The sequence below is a fragment of the Echinops telfairi genome, unplaced genomic scaffold (genome assembly GCF_000313985.2).
Source record: "Echinops telfairi isolate 266 unplaced genomic scaffold, ASM31398v2 ScPeMD7_31;HRSCAF=116, whole genome shotgun sequence".
In the NCBI taxonomy this organism is placed as follows: Eukaryota; Metazoa; Chordata; class Mammalia; order Afrosoricida; family Tenrecidae; genus Echinops; species Echinops telfairi.
The window spans coordinates 8,219,661-8,236,523 of NW_022103928.1; the positions used below are offsets into that span (position 1 = coordinate 8,219,661).

Below are 16,863 nucleotides of genomic sequence, written 5' to 3' on the forward strand. Positions count from 1 at the left end.
GTGTGTGTGTGTGTGTGTGTGTGTTTAAATTCAGTTTTGTATGTTAGCATTCTTTAAATGTCTGCCAAAAGTTTAATTTGAATTTCTGATCCCTGAAGGCAGCTAGACAGAATCATTCTAGTTCTTCATAAATTGCCTTCTATGATTCATTGTGAGCTCATAAAATACATTCATTTCTATATACTCAAACAGTTCAGGCAGCTACAGTATCAGGGATATAATCCCCCTCCCCCTTGCATTATATTTAAATTGTCATTTGAGAAAGAAATCAAGAATTAGCCTGAACTTCTAGTTCAGGCAGAGCCCCGCAGCACAGAAAACATCAGAAATAAGTGCTTCTATCTCAGAGAGGGGAAGGTAAACAGCTTAGGATCAGAAATTGAGGGAAGGGGGGAAAGTTTAGTTTTGAAGGAGTACTCCTGAAGAGGGGCCGATAAGTATTAGAGGGCTGTAGTTAAAACTCACATGACTGTTTTAAATACTGTTGATTTAAACCACTGGCTAGATTTTATGAATCAAAGAGTAATTTCTAAGCTTTGGCCATATTTCTCAATGCTTAAACTCCCTCTCTTGTGTGCCTTTAGCAGCTTTCCCGACGTCCAACACAGGATTAAATGGTAGTAGTTACAGTGATCAATAGGTTAAGACCGGTGCAATCACGCCTGCTGCTAATGACCTCAGTAGTGATGGGCAATAAAGTGTGGGCTGTAATAGCCTCTCGCTGCTACTGCATGCCCTTTGATTCCTACGATTAGTAGGGACTAGCTACATGAGAAAGTTGGATATTGGGAGTTCAGGCAGTTATATGCATAGGCTATAATGCTTAACTCTTTCAGGCCTTTGTACAAGTGGTGTACTGCTCAGGTGGTGGTGGGTGGTTCTCTACCCCATAATGGTTTCTGGACCATGTGGATATCTTTGTGAAAGCTTTCATGAGCTATATTCGGGACCTGGGGGAGCAGAAACTTGGGTGGGGATCTTGGTTTTATTACACTTGGAAAGGAAGCCCAAGCCCATCACAGAGGCGCAGGGCTAAGGGGTCTGAGAAGGTGATATTGGGTAGGGAAAGCCAAGTGAAGGCCACCAGGCTGTAATAAGCCACTTCCGGTGATTTTGAGGGCAGCCAGCCCCCTTGGGGAGTGGTGGGGGCTTGAGCTGCCCCCCCTCCTTTGGCTGTGCCCGCTGCTTTCACCTGTTATTGCCCATCAGGAGCTCCCCCAGAGACCGAAGGGGAGATGCAAGTTCATTTTCCTCTTCTGTAGCAGGACTTGCAAAGAATTAATCAGTAAGGAGCATTTAAACTATTGATGTTACAGAAGAGTTTCTATTAACTGTCTTCCCTTAACCCCCTTGATTATTGAAAATCAAGAGACTGGTATTTCTAATTTCAGAAGAATCAGAGTTTTGCCTGAGTTTATGTTTTTAATCATTTTGTTGGGGGCTCTTACAGTTTTTATCACAATCCATACATACATGCATTGTGTCAAGCACATTTGTACAGACATTGCCATCATCATTATCAAAACATTTTCTTTCTACTTGAGCCTTTGGTATCAGCTCCTCATTTTCCCCCCTCTTTCCCTCATGAACCCTTGATAATTTATACATTATTAGTTTTTGTCTGAGTCTTTTAAAAAAAATCCACCCACACCCACTGTTTTAGCATACTTTTTATTCCCTTAGAGTAATTTGGTTGAGATTGAATTTACAGACAGTAAATTTTAAAAGGATGAGAGTTCTGACAGTTGTATAAAGCCAAGTGACTACCACCCTTGTGAAGATTAGGGGTATTTCCATCACAGTCCCAAGTTTCTGTAGGCACTTTTCTAGCGTAGAATTTCTGTAACTCTTTTAAAAATTAAGGTATGTCCCACTGTTGTTTCTGTGATGGTTTCTATTATACCTCTGTTAAATTACATGTCCATTACCAGCTTAGATTTTACACCACCCTATTCCTGCCTCTCTTCCTGTTCATCACCATCAGAAATTTGGCTCCAGAGTATTTATATTGTACATAATCCAAGAAACTGTGGGGGGTGGGGGGTGGGGTGTGAACCTTAAACATGATTCTTTTGTTTGCTTAATCAAACCTCCCGTAGGATGATGCAATTCTCCAGGAAAAGTAAACTTATATTGTGATACATTGGCTGTAGCAACTCCAGTGTTAGTGATTGGCACTGGGTTTGTATTTTAAAATTCAAAAAGTTTCTTTTAGCAGAAGACGGGGTAGACAAGTTAGAATGACTGGGGCTGGCGAGATGTTTTGATAATGTCTTCTTGGTGTTTGCCCTAGACTTAATGCAACTTCACTGTTCTAGTCATTGGTGATATTTCGTGCTGTGAAGTATCTTTTCAAAAGGATAATTTATCCATTCATATACATCTGTCCCTTTCTGCATATAAAAATACCCAGACATGCCCATCTGTTTAAAATTACAGTGTATCTATATCCACCCTTAAAAGCCTACCACCACACTGGCAAGAATTTGTATATGGCCTTCCCAGGTTGGGCTAATGAAAATTTTCAAATGCTCCAGCCAGTGTTTCCTAAACAATGTAACACTTTCACATAAACATATCCTCCCACCACACACTACGTGAGCCACTGCCACAGTGGAAAATGTTCACTGTACATGCGTCTGACCTTCAGGAACCTTTTTTAGTTCATCAAAATTAGTGATGCTGAGAAATCGGGACATCAGTGCATAATGACTGTGAAATTAGGAATGAGAGCTCGCTATGCAAATGACAGGACAAATCATGTGAAAAAGTCAAGATAAACTGCATATTAAGACATTACGTTACATAAAATTAATACTGCATCTCCCTCTCCTTTTTGCTTACTGCTCCCCTGAAAGATTTTTTTTTAATTCTTTTTTATCTTCTGATCAGCTATTGTCTGCCAGATTTTTTTTTTAGTGGCACACAGGCAAAGTGCAAAACATGTTATTACCTTTTATTGTAATACATGAGATGACAGCCGATCCTTTTTTAACAAAGTATATCCTTTACTGCTTCTAGCTTCTTGCTGTCATGTTTGATTAGAAACCGAAGAAAAGTAAGATGCTTAAATATTACTGTTAGAAGACACAGGAGTTTTGTCTTTGCTCTCATTGTTTTTTCTTTCCTTATCTTTTTTGGGGGCGTGGGGTGGGGTGGGGGTGATTTTTCATGAAATAGTCTTCTTGCATTACGGGGACTGACAAAATGGTCCTCATGTAGTCTGCAAATTAAACACAAGTGCAGTGATTATTTTGAATAGCTAAATTACATTCTAGAAAGCTTGCAGAATTCATAGCATTGTCATTAGGTATCCGCTTGAATACAATTTGTGTAACCTTGGCCAAGACAGCCTGTCATTTTAATGTCAGTGTTTTATCTGAACAAGACATCATCCTTTCAGAGACAGTCTTCAGGTTCCTTGCAGAGATGCCCGCACACAAGCGTGTTAACAGTTGCAAATATGAAATGCTATCAAGTTCATCACTGGAGCTGTTTGTCACTGAAATGTCATGGAAAGCGGCTTTTAATGGTATCACAATATAAAAGAATTGAGGCATCTGTATGCAGGTGAATCAGGAAGTGGCAGAAGCATCATAGGAAGGGTCTGTGTTGAGTTCAGGGGTGCGGCCAAGGTTCACATATCCACAAGACTAAGCATACGTGTCGCTGCTTGTCAGAAGTCATGGTGCGTGGAGTAGTGGATTGTAGCAGCTCCAGCTAGGAAAGCGTTAGTTCCCTTCTTCCATAAACCACAGTAGAAGTTTGGGTTAACTTCCTGCAGCTGACTTTGACATACAAAATTGAGGTCGTTCTGCCCTAACTCCAGGTAGCATGGATTCGTAAAACCTTTGCTCCTTGACTGCTCACAAGGCCGTGTGTAATACCTGTTAGTGCTCTAAGGCTTTTTAACTTTCTCATGTTTAAAATAAGCCCCAGGAGATGAAATAGTAGCTTTTGCTGTATCCTGCTGAAGAAAAGCATTTTGCGTGGGGGGCGGGGGTATGGGGTGGTGGTAAATTCATTAGCTGGTGGCGGTGTGCAGACTCCACCCGCCAGGCTGCGTGTGTGCAGTCCCTGGCTTCCTATTTACCCTGCGCTAACGTGTTCTAGGTTCCCGTGTCAGTGGCTATGATGACACCTCAAGTTATCACTCCCCAGCAAATGCAGCAGATCCTCCAGCAACAAGTGCTGAGCCCTCAGCAGCTCCAGGTCCTCCTCCAGCAGCAGCAGGCCCTCATGCTTCAACAGGTAATTGTCCCTCCGCCTCCTCTTCCGCCAGCATCCCTGGAGCCTGTCACACCGTCCAGAAGTCCCTGGCACTAAAGAGGAAGCAGAGCAGCATGGGTGGGGCAAAGTGCAGTCTGATCCTGAGTACTTGCTGGCATTTACATCCCTGGCCCGAGGAGCCCTGCCCAATGACTCGGGTTTGGGCTTGGAGAGGACCCGATGAACTGAGATTAGGGCTGTAATTGGACTTGGTAGAAATCAGATCTTTTAGGCTTACATGGCTCTACTCTCTTTTATTTGGTAAGCCCAGAGGCTTCCAAATGATGTGAATCAAAGGAAAATGAGGAACATATCAGGAGGAGGTTGAGAAATGACAGTTCTCAAAGACCCTATTTCCACTCTGAAGCTTACAGAGTTTGGGGGGTGGTTTTGGTTTGGTTTCCTTTCCTCAACGTAAAGAAGCATTTTGGAGTTGATTTTACCTCTTCCATGCATGGTGATCTGGGGATGACCGCCTGGCTGCCTTCGGGCCACGGTTCCTACTCTAATCTTAATGCGCACCGGAACCTTTATGGAGGAGAGTCAGGGCGATGGTGCTGGCCGATGCTGGTGGGGGTGGGATGCGGAGGAAGTGGCCTGCGCTGCTGATGGGCACTCGGCACTGCACCCACCGCACCGACCCTATCATTTAAAAAGCCCCGTCAGGATCCACCAGACTCAAGCAAGGGCATTTTGGCTTTGTTGTTCCAATCAAAGGTCACTCCTTGCTTTATTTTAATTAGTTTGTGTAGAAAATGGTATGTTTTTCGTCAGTTCATTTCGGAGATTACTTTTCAAACAATAATGCCAAGAATAGTCAGTTGTGCACGGAATTTATCGTCGAGCTTAAAACTAAAGGTCAGGCCATTACAGATAAAAGGATGCTATTTTTCAAATCACCATTTTTGTGTGGCAGGAAAAGGGGCCGGTGGATTGGCGCTACCCTCTGTCACTGACCACCTTTGTCTTTCCTTTGTAGCAGCAGCTTCAAGAGTTTTATAAAAAACAACAGGAACAGTTGCAGCTTCAACTCTTACAACATCAACATGCTGGAAAACAGCCTAAAGAGGTACCGACAATACATATTTTACTTTCAAACCACAGGTCCCAGAGGACTATCTAGTGTCTATTAAACTGTCATTCATCTTTTAAATGATTGCACAACTCAGCTGACTCTTATCGGCTCTCAGCTTTCAGACTGAGAGTTACTGTCCTGTTTCGCTCCGATTTCTTGGAGTTCCGTTCGCTTGCCACTGCCGAGCAGTTGATACCAGGGCTGCACCTGCGCCTCATCCTGGTGAGGGGGTGTGGGAGAGCCCCAGGGGTTCCCAGTGCAGACTGGCACACCTGTGACCCTGGATGTCCCTGTAGGAGAGTGAAGGCCTTTCAGGAGTACGTTTTCACTCGGACACACTCTCAACTCTTCTCTTTCTCCCAGCGCAGAGACTCTGGGTGTGTGGCGACAGCCTCTTCCTCCTGTAGAGGAATCTCTTGCAAAGCCAGACACACAGACAAGAAGGTTAAAACAAGAATAAACACCCTAGTCTGTCCTTCCATTTATTTATTTATTGAAGACCTTGTAAGAGGGACATATTTCAATGTCTTAAAAACCTGGACCAGGTATCATGAGTTTGAGAGAAGTTTTCAGCAAGGGCTACGTGTGTATGATATAAACCAGACTGTATTGTGTGTGCACGGTACTTTGTAGCTTCCCTATGTTAGAGCAGTATGCCCTGCCTCCCAATTGGGTGAGAGCATTGGCCCCATAAAAATCACTTAAAACCGAGGGGGGTGGGGGAGGTTTCTGCTTCCCCAGCCTTCCAGGGTCTCCTGGGAATGAGGGCCCAGCCTTGTCATGAAGGCTGTGTGCGAGCCTTCTGAGATCTTTCTCTCCATTCCAAAGTTAGCCGGTTTAACTTGGCTCCTCACATCTCCGAGAGCAGGCAGAATTTCTTTTCACATGACTGGTCTAGGAGCAGCGCATTTGATAATTCAGTACATGATGCGCACTCGCTGTTCGGCCGGCCCTCAGCAGGCAAACACTTGGTGTAGTTCTGGGAAGGGGTCAACCCGGATGACTCTCTGCGCCCCTCTCCTTCCAACCAGCGGGGATGCCAGGCAGTGCAGTGGGGCACACTGGGAAGGCCCCAGAGCCCCACCTCGCCCGCGCCTTCTCCCTCTGCACCAACCGGGACTGCTTCACAGGCCCTGCCAGCTTGCAGAGTAGAGTCCGTTTTGGGGTGAAGGGGAAGGGGTGCTTTAATGAAAATGCTGACACAACCTTAAGTACAGTAGCGTGCTCCCGGGTGCTGCCATAATAAAAAAGGGAACAGATTAAAAAGTGTCTAAAATGTAAATCTAAAGGACTAACAGTAATTAAAATGGAAATGGCACAGGGAGGGAAGGCATGTAATTGTGAGATATCACTGTGCAGAAGGCTCTCAGCTTTGTTTTGCTGGCTGTTTTTCTAATTCAGCGGGGCTTACTCATCAGTGGCAGTTCAGTGCGCGTTAATGACTCGGGGATTGCAGGCATCACTCTGGACAAAGAAATGATTATTGTGCGGTCAAAAGAAGTTCAAAGACAAGAAGGGAATTTCAGTTTTTTCCTTAGAGATCCACATTCAAGAGCATATAAATTAAGCCAAATGTTAAAAACCACAGCCTGAAAGCTGACTTCAAAGTCACAACTCTCTAATTAATGAACTGCGAGCTTCAGTTTGGACAAGTTGTGGTTTGATGCGCCCATAAATCAACGTGACAGGCCTGCTTCACAGTCTCAGACAGTGCTTGTCATTGAGTCACATCAGATGTAAACACAGCAGAAAAAAGAAGGGATACGAAGGAGGTGCAATTGATCAACAGAATGGGTAAAAACCCACTTTTGAAGCACATTATGCATGATCACAGGAAATGGTTACAGCCTCAAGAGGTTTCCCCTTCTGCTGTTGCTTTTTTGAATCAGATTTCTAACAGCCTTCAAAAGGCAGAATAAGAATTATGGAGTTTCTCCCCTGTGGCTCGCAGGCAATAACCCCCTGTTGTTATTTTGTGCTTCCTTCTTTTCAAAGACATCAAAATTTAGTTTTTAAAAGATCTTTAACTCTATATTTGAAGACAAACAAAAAAGGGCTGCCACTGTCATTCTTATCAGTTACCAGGGATTGTGTTTTCCCTTTCTGTTGCCACTTCTTATTAACCTCTTATTTGGTCTGAGAGACGTCGTCGTTTGGAATGCACATCTGCATGCTGGGAGAACATGAAAGTTCAGATGCGCTCAGAGGGCAGAGAAAGAAATGGGAAGGGGAGAGTTACACAGCAGAAGGAAGGATAAAAGTTAATTCTCCCAAATTGCTGTCGTCAGGAAGGTGAGCATCTTGGGAACAGAAAGATGATGGAAGCATCTGAGGCACGGAAGGGAGGAAAAGGGGACCACTTTGTGTCCCACCTAAGAGGATGTGCCATGTGGCGGTAGCTGTTCCTGCCCGACACTAGGTTTGCCGTGGTCATGCTTTGTCATCCATCTCGTAGGCTAAGGTGACCCAGCCGAAGCGCTGCCTGGAGTCTCCTTAGAAGTCTGCAGAACAGGGAACAGGTCTCCTTGGAGTGCATTGTGTGCCCATTGTACCAGTAAGCTGGCCGAGACCTGCTGTAACAATGGCCAGAGAGAGATGCTTATTTCCCTTTAGTGAAGCAGCTAGTCTTCTGAAATTATCATGCCAGTGGTGGCCCTTTTGTGCTGGAATGAAACAGTTACATGGTAGCAGTTTCATGATGTGGACTGGAGGTTGTGATTTTAACAAGGTTTGAACTTGGGTGTTGACAGATGAAACAAGTAAATTAACTTACTGAGTCCCCCAGTCATTAGTGGCTCATAATTTTCTCTCACCAGGTTCTGTTTTTCTCCCCCACCTTTCCACTTTTCCTTTCTTGATTAAGAGAATTTGAAGCTTGGGCAGAACAATATGCCTTCTCTCTCATTTGCCCTAATGTTGCATGGCCATGTTTGCCTGAGAAAGTCTGGCCCCCACATTGAGACCGACTGCAGGCCTTCCCCCAGAAGAGATGCTCTTGGCCAAGGGAGGGTGAGGTAGCCCAGCACAGCTATTGAAGCAGCAGCTCATTAGTATTTGACAGAACTGCTGTGGAAAGTAGATGGCTGAATTCGTTTTAAATCAGGCGACAAGAAAGATCTCATCTTGTACGGGTGAACCAGACGAAGTTGATTGTTTTAAAAGGGCCATTTGTCCCAAGCAGTTATGACAGTTTATGTTAGGCTGTAGGGAGTAGCCGAAGAAAGGAAAACAGACCTTTGACTTCAGCTCTGGGGAGGGGATCAGAAATGCAAGGTTTATCAGGGCATTTTAGCATTTTAACACTGAGCACTGACCTGTCCAGGGGACTGCAGGGAGACCTTTTTTGTATGCATTCAATTGTGAGAAGTAAACAAACGGGCTCGTATCCTGTGTTTGGTAACTGGGTGGGGAGCACAGTTTGGCAACCAGTGTTGCTTTTAAATTCTTTCTTTGGACAATGGGCCTTGTATACTTTTATATCCTGGCTTTTCAAACGTGGAGAGCTTTCATGAGCTTTTCCTAGGGATAGTTGCAGAGACAACAGAAAAAGCACCATTCGTTTTATATAAATACAGGATTTTTAAAATATTTCATTTACAGTAAAGCAGGAAACACTGTCACTAACCTCCAGCATCAACTCCCCCGCTCACCCCCTAATTATAGTTACTTCAAAAAGAGTTATTTCCCCAATCTTTTATATTATGTGAATGTTGGGTTTGGGGCTTTTTTCTTTCTTTTTTTTCCCTTCTCCTTTTTTTTTTTTTAATGTGAATTAATAACTGTTGAAGAAGTGAAAAAGCCATTTTGACATGAATATAACTATCATTGGGTTTTACATTAATGTGATAACTTGGGAAGGGGTGAAAACAATTGGATCATTTTATGCATGCTGTTCTTAAAATGAAAACACTGGCTTTTCATTTAAATTTATTTAAATTTTGTTGTTAGTGGTATAGAATTTGTTTTTTGGAGTGAAACTCAATTAACTCTCTCAGTGGCATGGTAGTAAGTCTGAAATTGGTTGCTAATATGAGAATGATGATTTTTTTTTTTTTAACTGTAAAATAAACGGCATGGAGGCCGAAAAGAAGCCACCATTTTTCTCTCCCTTTGAACTTGGCATCAGAAGATCTTGATATACATACCAGCTTATGGATGTGTCAGATAAGCCAAGTGCTGGGTCAAGTACATGTAGTTGTTTGTAATGTCCAGTTATTAAACCAGTGCATAATGTTCTGAAAGGGTGAGTTAGTCCTTTCAGTTGCTGAAGTCTTTCTGCTGTTTGGACTAATTCTCAGAATTGGAAAAGCTGCTCTTGATTAACCTGCCCCCCTCCCCCTGCCTCAATTTTATGATGACAGTTGAAGAAGGGTTAATTTTCCTTTCATAATTGTTAGCTGTAATGTGGCTAAGACCTCTACCTCGTTATGATTCCTAGCAGATTAAGGATATTAGATAATTTCCTTCTATTTATTGTACAACTGTACTGTATTATCTTTCTATCACTAAGATAATTACTAAGGAAATCTACATTAATTTGGGGGGGACTGGAATGAGCCCTGCTAAACACAGGCATGATATATTGATGTTTTACACAACACAAGTTTTCCTCCTGTCGTTGTCTCGTCAACAAAAAGATGTCTGTCATATCGCAGAGCCCTTCTTTTCAAGAACACAGCGGGCTGCAGAGAGCAGGACTGGCCACCAGGCTGAAAGGGCTTTCTGAAACGCCAAGTTAGGCATCCAAAGCTGAAGTCGCGTTGATATTACTAAACACTCCTAGTCAAGTACGATGTTGTTTGCTAAATTATTAATGTGTGTAATTAAAATCTAGTGGCTGTTTCTATGAAAGATTTACAATGTTATTTCATCGTTTGTCATGGCTAATTAACAATATTAGATGAAGTTTTTCTTCTTCAAAGGTCTGATTTTTTCTCATTTATTTATGTCACAAGTGATAAACAGAGTAGTTAAAAGCTTCTGCCAGTGCAGGCGGGAAGAAGGCAACTGGTTCTTCCACACGGCGCAAGTTCAGAGTTCAAATCCCTCCCCACTAGTTCAATGTGGACTCGTTTGCAGCACAAATAATTGCAGCAGCTTCCACAAGTCCAGCAGTTCATGGCTTGGCCACAAAACTCAGCCATTCCACACTGCGAGTGGGACAGCTGGCTTGATGAAGGCTTTCTCTTTCAGTGGGAGCAGTCTCCCCCATCCCCCACCCCATTGTTGAAGGCAGCTGCTCCTTTTATGCTGGTCTTGACACTGGGCCCTTTACTCCTCGCTAGTGACCATTCTCAGTTCTTGATGATGACAATGGCTTTGGGAGAAGCCACACTCGAGTTACTTGGGAAGTGGCCATCTCATTTCTCTTCCCCTTCTTCCTGATTTCTTGCAGCAACAGCAGGTGGCTACCCAGCAGTTGGCTTTTCAACAGCAGCTCTTACAGATGCAGCAGTTACAGCAGCAACACCTCCTGTCTTTACAGCGCCAAGGCCTTCTAACAATTCAGCCAGGGCAGCCTGCCCTTCCCCTCCAACCTCTTGCTCAAGGTACGTGCGGATGACCCAGAAGGCACAGCTCTATGGAGACTCGGGGCCAGGCTGGGAGGTTCCCCTGGCACACTCCAGTGCCATCATTAAGGAAGTTGTGCCCATCTAAAACACGTGAAACCCGAAACATGAGCTAAATCAGGACATGTTGGACCCTTGGGAACTCTTGTTAGAGTACTTGTTGATGTCCAAGTGCAGGCTTAATGTGATCTGAAGGAGTAGCAGCAGCAGAGTGGCCCCACTGTCATGTTCCTGGAAGGTAGATGCTACCAAGTAATTTGGGCATTTTTCAGTTTGGAGTCACGGATTTTCTTAAATGCCCTTATTAATAATTTTCAGACAATATTATTTTATCATATGATTTCTTTTTCAGGTTCAAACTTTAGTAGTAATACTTTGTAAATGCCATTTAAAAATCTTGAGAAATGTGGAATTGATTTTTTTCTAAACTATTCATATTATTAATCCTTTTTGTTTGCTACAAAATCCAAAATGATGGGTGAGGGCTGTCTGGCAGCCTGTTTGTTGGTTTTTTCTTTTCTTGTCTTGTCTTTCCTTAAGCACGGTTTGACTGGATATTTGAACAAGTGATTCTGCACTCATGAGAAAAAGAACCATTTCTATCTCTGGTTCTTCCCAAACTCGGGTTCTTTGGAAACCAACAACGTGTCCTGGGCTTTGGTGCAAATTACTTTGGAAAGCCACTGACAGTATGTTCCAAAGTCGTCGTTGGGTATTGGGACAGGGAATGCTGCCTGTCTCTAGGAAGTTATCGTAGTTCAAGAAATTCAGGACTCTTGCACAGGTAACGTGAAAGCCAGTGGGATACCCAGAACCGGACCCAAGAGAGAGGCGAGGAGAATGTGGCACGCATCTAAGTGTGCTGTAGGAGACAGTCTGCCATCCTTTACAGAACAAGAGACTTGAGTGTTCTCCTCAAGACTCCTGAGTGCCCTTGTGTCCAGTCAGTCTGGAAGTGTATGTGTGCGTTTGAAGGCCGATGGGCAAAGCCGTGGGTGTCTTGGATTCAGCTGCTTTCTGAAGAAAGTAGACCATGTAGAACCTTCTCCATTCTGCATGTTACTGACTGAAGGCATGGTCATTTGTTTAGTAATTTTGGCATTAAGTGGATCCAGTGAGGCATGTCTGCATTTGAATTTTCTCTGTTGAGCCAACCACACCCAGCTCTGTCCCTTCTGGGTTTTGTTTGTTTTTTTTATAACACCGAGACCAGAGCTCTTTGCCCTCATCTTCCTTCTTGCCCTCTCATTTCAGCCATTATTGCTGCAGTGCTTGCTACAGAACGCACATCTCAGTTATTGCCAAAGGAGAATAGTTGGTAACATCAAGGCAAGAGGAAAAAGATAGGACATACCAGCTAGTGTGTGTGTGTGTGTGTGTGTGTGTGTGTGTGTGTGTGTTTGGAAATGTTAGAACATGCATTAATTACAACTTGCGGTTTATTGTGGGAAACATTGCCGGCTGTTCTGACACACCCACTGGACTCAGGCTTCCACTTCTTCTTGTCTTTTCCCACCGCTCCTCTACTGTTAAGTTTACTCACTAAGGTTCATTGTTATAGTTCATCAGTTAAGCTGTCCAAAAGAGGGCAATTGGGCAGTGACAAGACAAGCTCATGTGTAATGTGAAAGAAATGAATGTGGTGATGCATGAAGTGTAATCTCTACAGTAACATATCAGAGACACTGGTAGGTAATTCACTAGTCATGGCATTGATTGATATGCTTAGCAGTCGGCTATAACTATCAACCCTGCAACATTAAGAAGAGGCATATTTAAAATATAAAGGGTGCCTATATGTGTGCCCATGATTACTTGAATGTAAATACAGAGATTTCTGGAGTGAGGTCTTGGCAATAAAATGAACTACCTGTGTCATTGCCTTCTCGTGTGAGTCTGGATATGGGCTTTATCTCCCCCACCCTACACCCAAAATGGGCTTGAGCATTCTGTCAGGCTGGACTGCACCACAGTTTTTTTTTTTCCCTTTCATGCAAGAGATGATGGTTTAAAACAGATGCCATTAAGAGATTTAAATCAACTCCCTGCTTGCTTGAACGTGGTCATCTGGGTATGGATGGAGAAGGACAAAAAAAGATTGATCTTGTCTGTTTGTCTTTGAGCCAGTGATACCTGGGTTGTAAAATTGAGTTCCACAAAGAGTAATCTGTCAACTGTCCCCACAACATACATTTTTTTAAACCTGCGCCTGCATTTTCTTTTCTAATGAAGAGGCCAATCGTCCTAGAAAAAAGAACTGTGTGAATGCACATGGGATCTGCCTTAATAGGCTGGTGATGCAGAATAGAACGATTCTTTACATACCTGCTCAGAGCCCTGGTGAAGCAGCCACAAACATGTGCAAAAATGTCAGCATATAGGAATAGATTGAGCAATATTTTGAAGGCCTGTGTTTTTCCTGAAGGTTTTATACTAAGAAGGGATTTTTTCTTTAACTTTCTTTTAGGGCCCTCGTGGTTTTGCATAATCAGCATACCGTAAGCTTTTCATCTTTAGTCATCTGAACCCCTTCAGCACCAGTAATTTCATATAGAAATGCACTTTGAATATTATTCTTGCCTTCTCATTTTTGAAGTGTAAACTATCAATAGGAGAAAATTACCTGCTTGATTAAACTCAAACGGAACTCACTGCCATCCAGTTGATTCGGATGCATAGGCACCCTACTTGATTATTAGTTAGTCACCTGCTAATAGATTTTACTTGATACGATTCATTACTCTTACTCTCCACTTAGGAAGAAATGCTTGCTTTTTGGAAGCTTGATATATGTTTAGTCTTGGTGACTACTGTACCTTATATCTGTCTTAATTCTTCCCTGAGATCTTGTCTTTCTCAGTGAACAGCATCCTTTGGTAGATAAGATGCATCGAGCTAACGGTTTAACTTCTCCAATAAGGTGCAGCAGTGATAGAGGGCGGGATATGCCAGCTTCTCTGTTATGAGAAAGATTCTTGGAGGTAATTATCACATTGAATATTGGCCCAGAAGTACCTGGGTTGTCTCTCTGGGTCCATGCTTATTTACTACTTCTCCCTTTTGCTGATAAAGCAGATGGGCTGGCCAGACAGACTAAGAGAAGAGCAGGGAATATTATGCACACTGTAGATGTAACAATTGGTAATACAGTTGTCTTTAACTGCCCAGTAAGCAACTTCTTACACACTGTTCCAAAGTTCTTCCCTGCCCACCTAAGTTCTGCCCCTGCTCTCCTGTGCCTCCCGTGCAAGGACCCTGGGCTGTCAAGTCAATTCCAACGCAAAGCGACCTCCCAAGCAACTGACCCAGAAATCAATTAGTTGGGGTTGAGAAATAGTCAGCTTGTTCTTTTCATGTGTGTTTACTCCTTAGAAAATCAAAGTAGGTGTGTACCCGTGGGGTTTTGTATCAATATGCTATCATCAACAGACAACAAGCCTATTCAGTATTGTTTCGATTGAGTAAACAGTGGTCGGAGGGTCAGCCGTCTTCACAGGTAATTGCTGGTGTGCAGACAACACTGGCAGGCCTGTTAGCTCCAAATACATCCCACATGTCACTGCGCAAGGTGCTTGAAAATAATAGCCCAGATGCAGCAGAACCGGACATGAGATTGTGTAGTGACCTTTCCCTTTGTTTAATTTGCCTCCAAGGTTTAATTTCAGGGGACAAGCAATAATTGAATATGCCTAATAACTAAATGCTCATTTGGGACAAAATCCATCAAAATATAATTGGCATTTGATTTTTATGAAGGCAGAAGTAGCCCGACATGCCTGTTGAGGGTGCCTTCTAAGACTATCTGACCACATCCGACGCCGCCTTTCACTGTGTATTAATTGCAAATGCTGAAGCATTTGGACATCTCGGAGGAGAGCCGTGAGGGAGAAACCAACTGTTTTTGTTAACGCCACTCTCAGAAAGGCGGGGAAGGTTATTGGTCTGCTGTGCAATAATTTACTCCTCTTTGATATGCAAACGATCCACGGTGAATATAAAAAAATCCTATCAGACTCATTTCACAGTTCTTAACCACTCGGATTCTCTGGAGCCCATCGCCTCATTAGACCAGTGCTCTCCAATGCTAGCGTAATTAAAATCTTTAACAGTTTAGCAAAGTAAAGATGTTTGGCTGATCACGTTGAGATGATTATCTATCCATTGTATTCTAAATGACAAAAATAAATTAAATTTAGACCTTGGCATTTTTTATCATGTGTTTCAAATGAATATAATGCACACAGCCTTCTTTTTTAATTCGATACCTGAGGTTTGTTAAGAAACATGCCTGTTTCGGCTGCTGCTGTATCGTCAGAAAATGGCAGGCCTTCTAGGCTGGCGATGTTACGCTTGATTGAAACAATGAACTGCAATCCAGACGTCCAGTGCCAATTCGAGGTTGCTCTGTGGTGTGGTTTTGTTTTTGTGGTTGGTTTGGGTTTTTTGTTGTTTATTTAGTTTGGGGGGGTGGGTGTTGTTTTGTAGGTGTCCTTTGAAAAGGAGCTGCTACTGTTTTGTCGTTGTTGGTGGATCTTTTGAGTATTTTTTGGTGTGCGTGCGTACACCCGGATGTGCAGTGCCGTGTGTAAATCCAGGGCTGGAGAGGCATACCCCCATAATAGAGGTTAAGAGGCCCACAATTGTGAGAGAGACATCCTGATTACATCTCTTCTTGGGGGAAATAGTAGATTTACTTACCTTCTCCTTAAAACCATTTTGACCCTCTTAAAATACAAGAGAACTTTATGGCTCCAAGTTTATTTTACATTTTCGTTTTCTTCTGAAATGGTTCATTAGCATTGATCTAAGAAATGACAGTAATAATAGGGTTACTTGTGTAAAAAGTTATGCAGTTTTTCAGTAGACACATCCATCAATTAGGCATGCGGTAGTGGAAACCAAAATTAATGAGGAAGATAGGTGTGTTAATGAAATAATCATAGTATAATCAATTTGACTGTTAAAAGTTGAAAAGCATTTCAGGAAGACGATAGGAATTCATAATTTATGTCTGAAAGTGATTAATAAAAACTATATTTAATAACAAAGCTATTTGTCATCATTGAAGACTTAAAGCACAAAAGTTATTCATTTTGTAGTTCATGTTGTCATAATAGTAGAGTTGACTAAATGTTCTTAGAACCCTTTATATCTAAAAGTACGATAATAACTTGGTATGTGTGTGTCCCCGGCTCCCTTCCAAAATTGAGAAACAGCAGTTCGCATGCAAAACAGCTGCATTTGCGAGAGTATTGTGCTCCTTTCTGTGAGCGTCTTGTATGTGTGATGAGGACAGTGCTCAGTAGGAAGACACAGTTCTTAGACCACATTTGCTGTAGTTGGGAGGAAGTGGGGATAACATGCGCGCGATCCCTCACTCGCACACAAAAACCCCCTAACACTAGGCTTTGTTTACTGACTCTTTGATTTAATTACTGTTTGAAGAGGACAGAATTAGCTGTTAATTGATTTAATTATCCAATTTGTTTGTTTCAGGCATGATTCCAGCAGAACTGCAGCAACTCTGGAAAGAAGTGACAAGCGCTCACGCTGCAGAAGAAACCACAGGCAACAATCACAGCAGTTTGGATCTGACCACAACATGCGTGTCTTCCTCTGTACCTTCCAAGACCTCCTTAATAATGAACCCACATGCCTCTACAAACGGACAGCTGTCCGTCCACACTCCCAAAAGGGAAAGGTAGGAGCCAGCCACTGAGCTATTCGCACAAGAAGGGCGGGCGGGTGGGATGGCCTTGCCTCTCCATAGCTGGGCAGGGTCCTGGGGGGGCAGTGGGGAATATATATGTATGTGTGTATATACATATTGGCTCTCGGTGACTTGAATGTGCATATAATTACTTAAGAATTTATTCTGTCTGGGTGTGGAACATCTAATTATTTTCACCTTTCCAACAAGAAGTCCGCACTCATGTAGCTCTGTCCCAT

The 16,863-nt window shown here is 42.9% G+C and overlaps 1 protein-coding gene across 1 annotated transcript in view; it reads left to right on the forward strand.

The window, feature by feature from the left end:
* Positions 1-16,863, forward strand: part of FOXP1 (forkhead box P1) — a 269,188-nt gene that overhangs the window by 169,075 nt on the left and 83,250 nt on the right. Inside the window, exons 3-6 of the mRNA XM_030885576.2 lie at positions 4,114-4,251; positions 5,249-5,338; positions 10,740-10,893; positions 16,411-16,615. Of these exons, the coding sequence (XP_030741436.1) occupies positions 4,114-4,251; positions 5,249-5,338; positions 10,740-10,893; positions 16,411-16,615 (587 nt within the window). The remainder of the gene's footprint in view (positions 1-4,113; positions 4,252-5,248; positions 5,339-10,739; positions 10,894-16,410; positions 16,616-16,863) is intronic.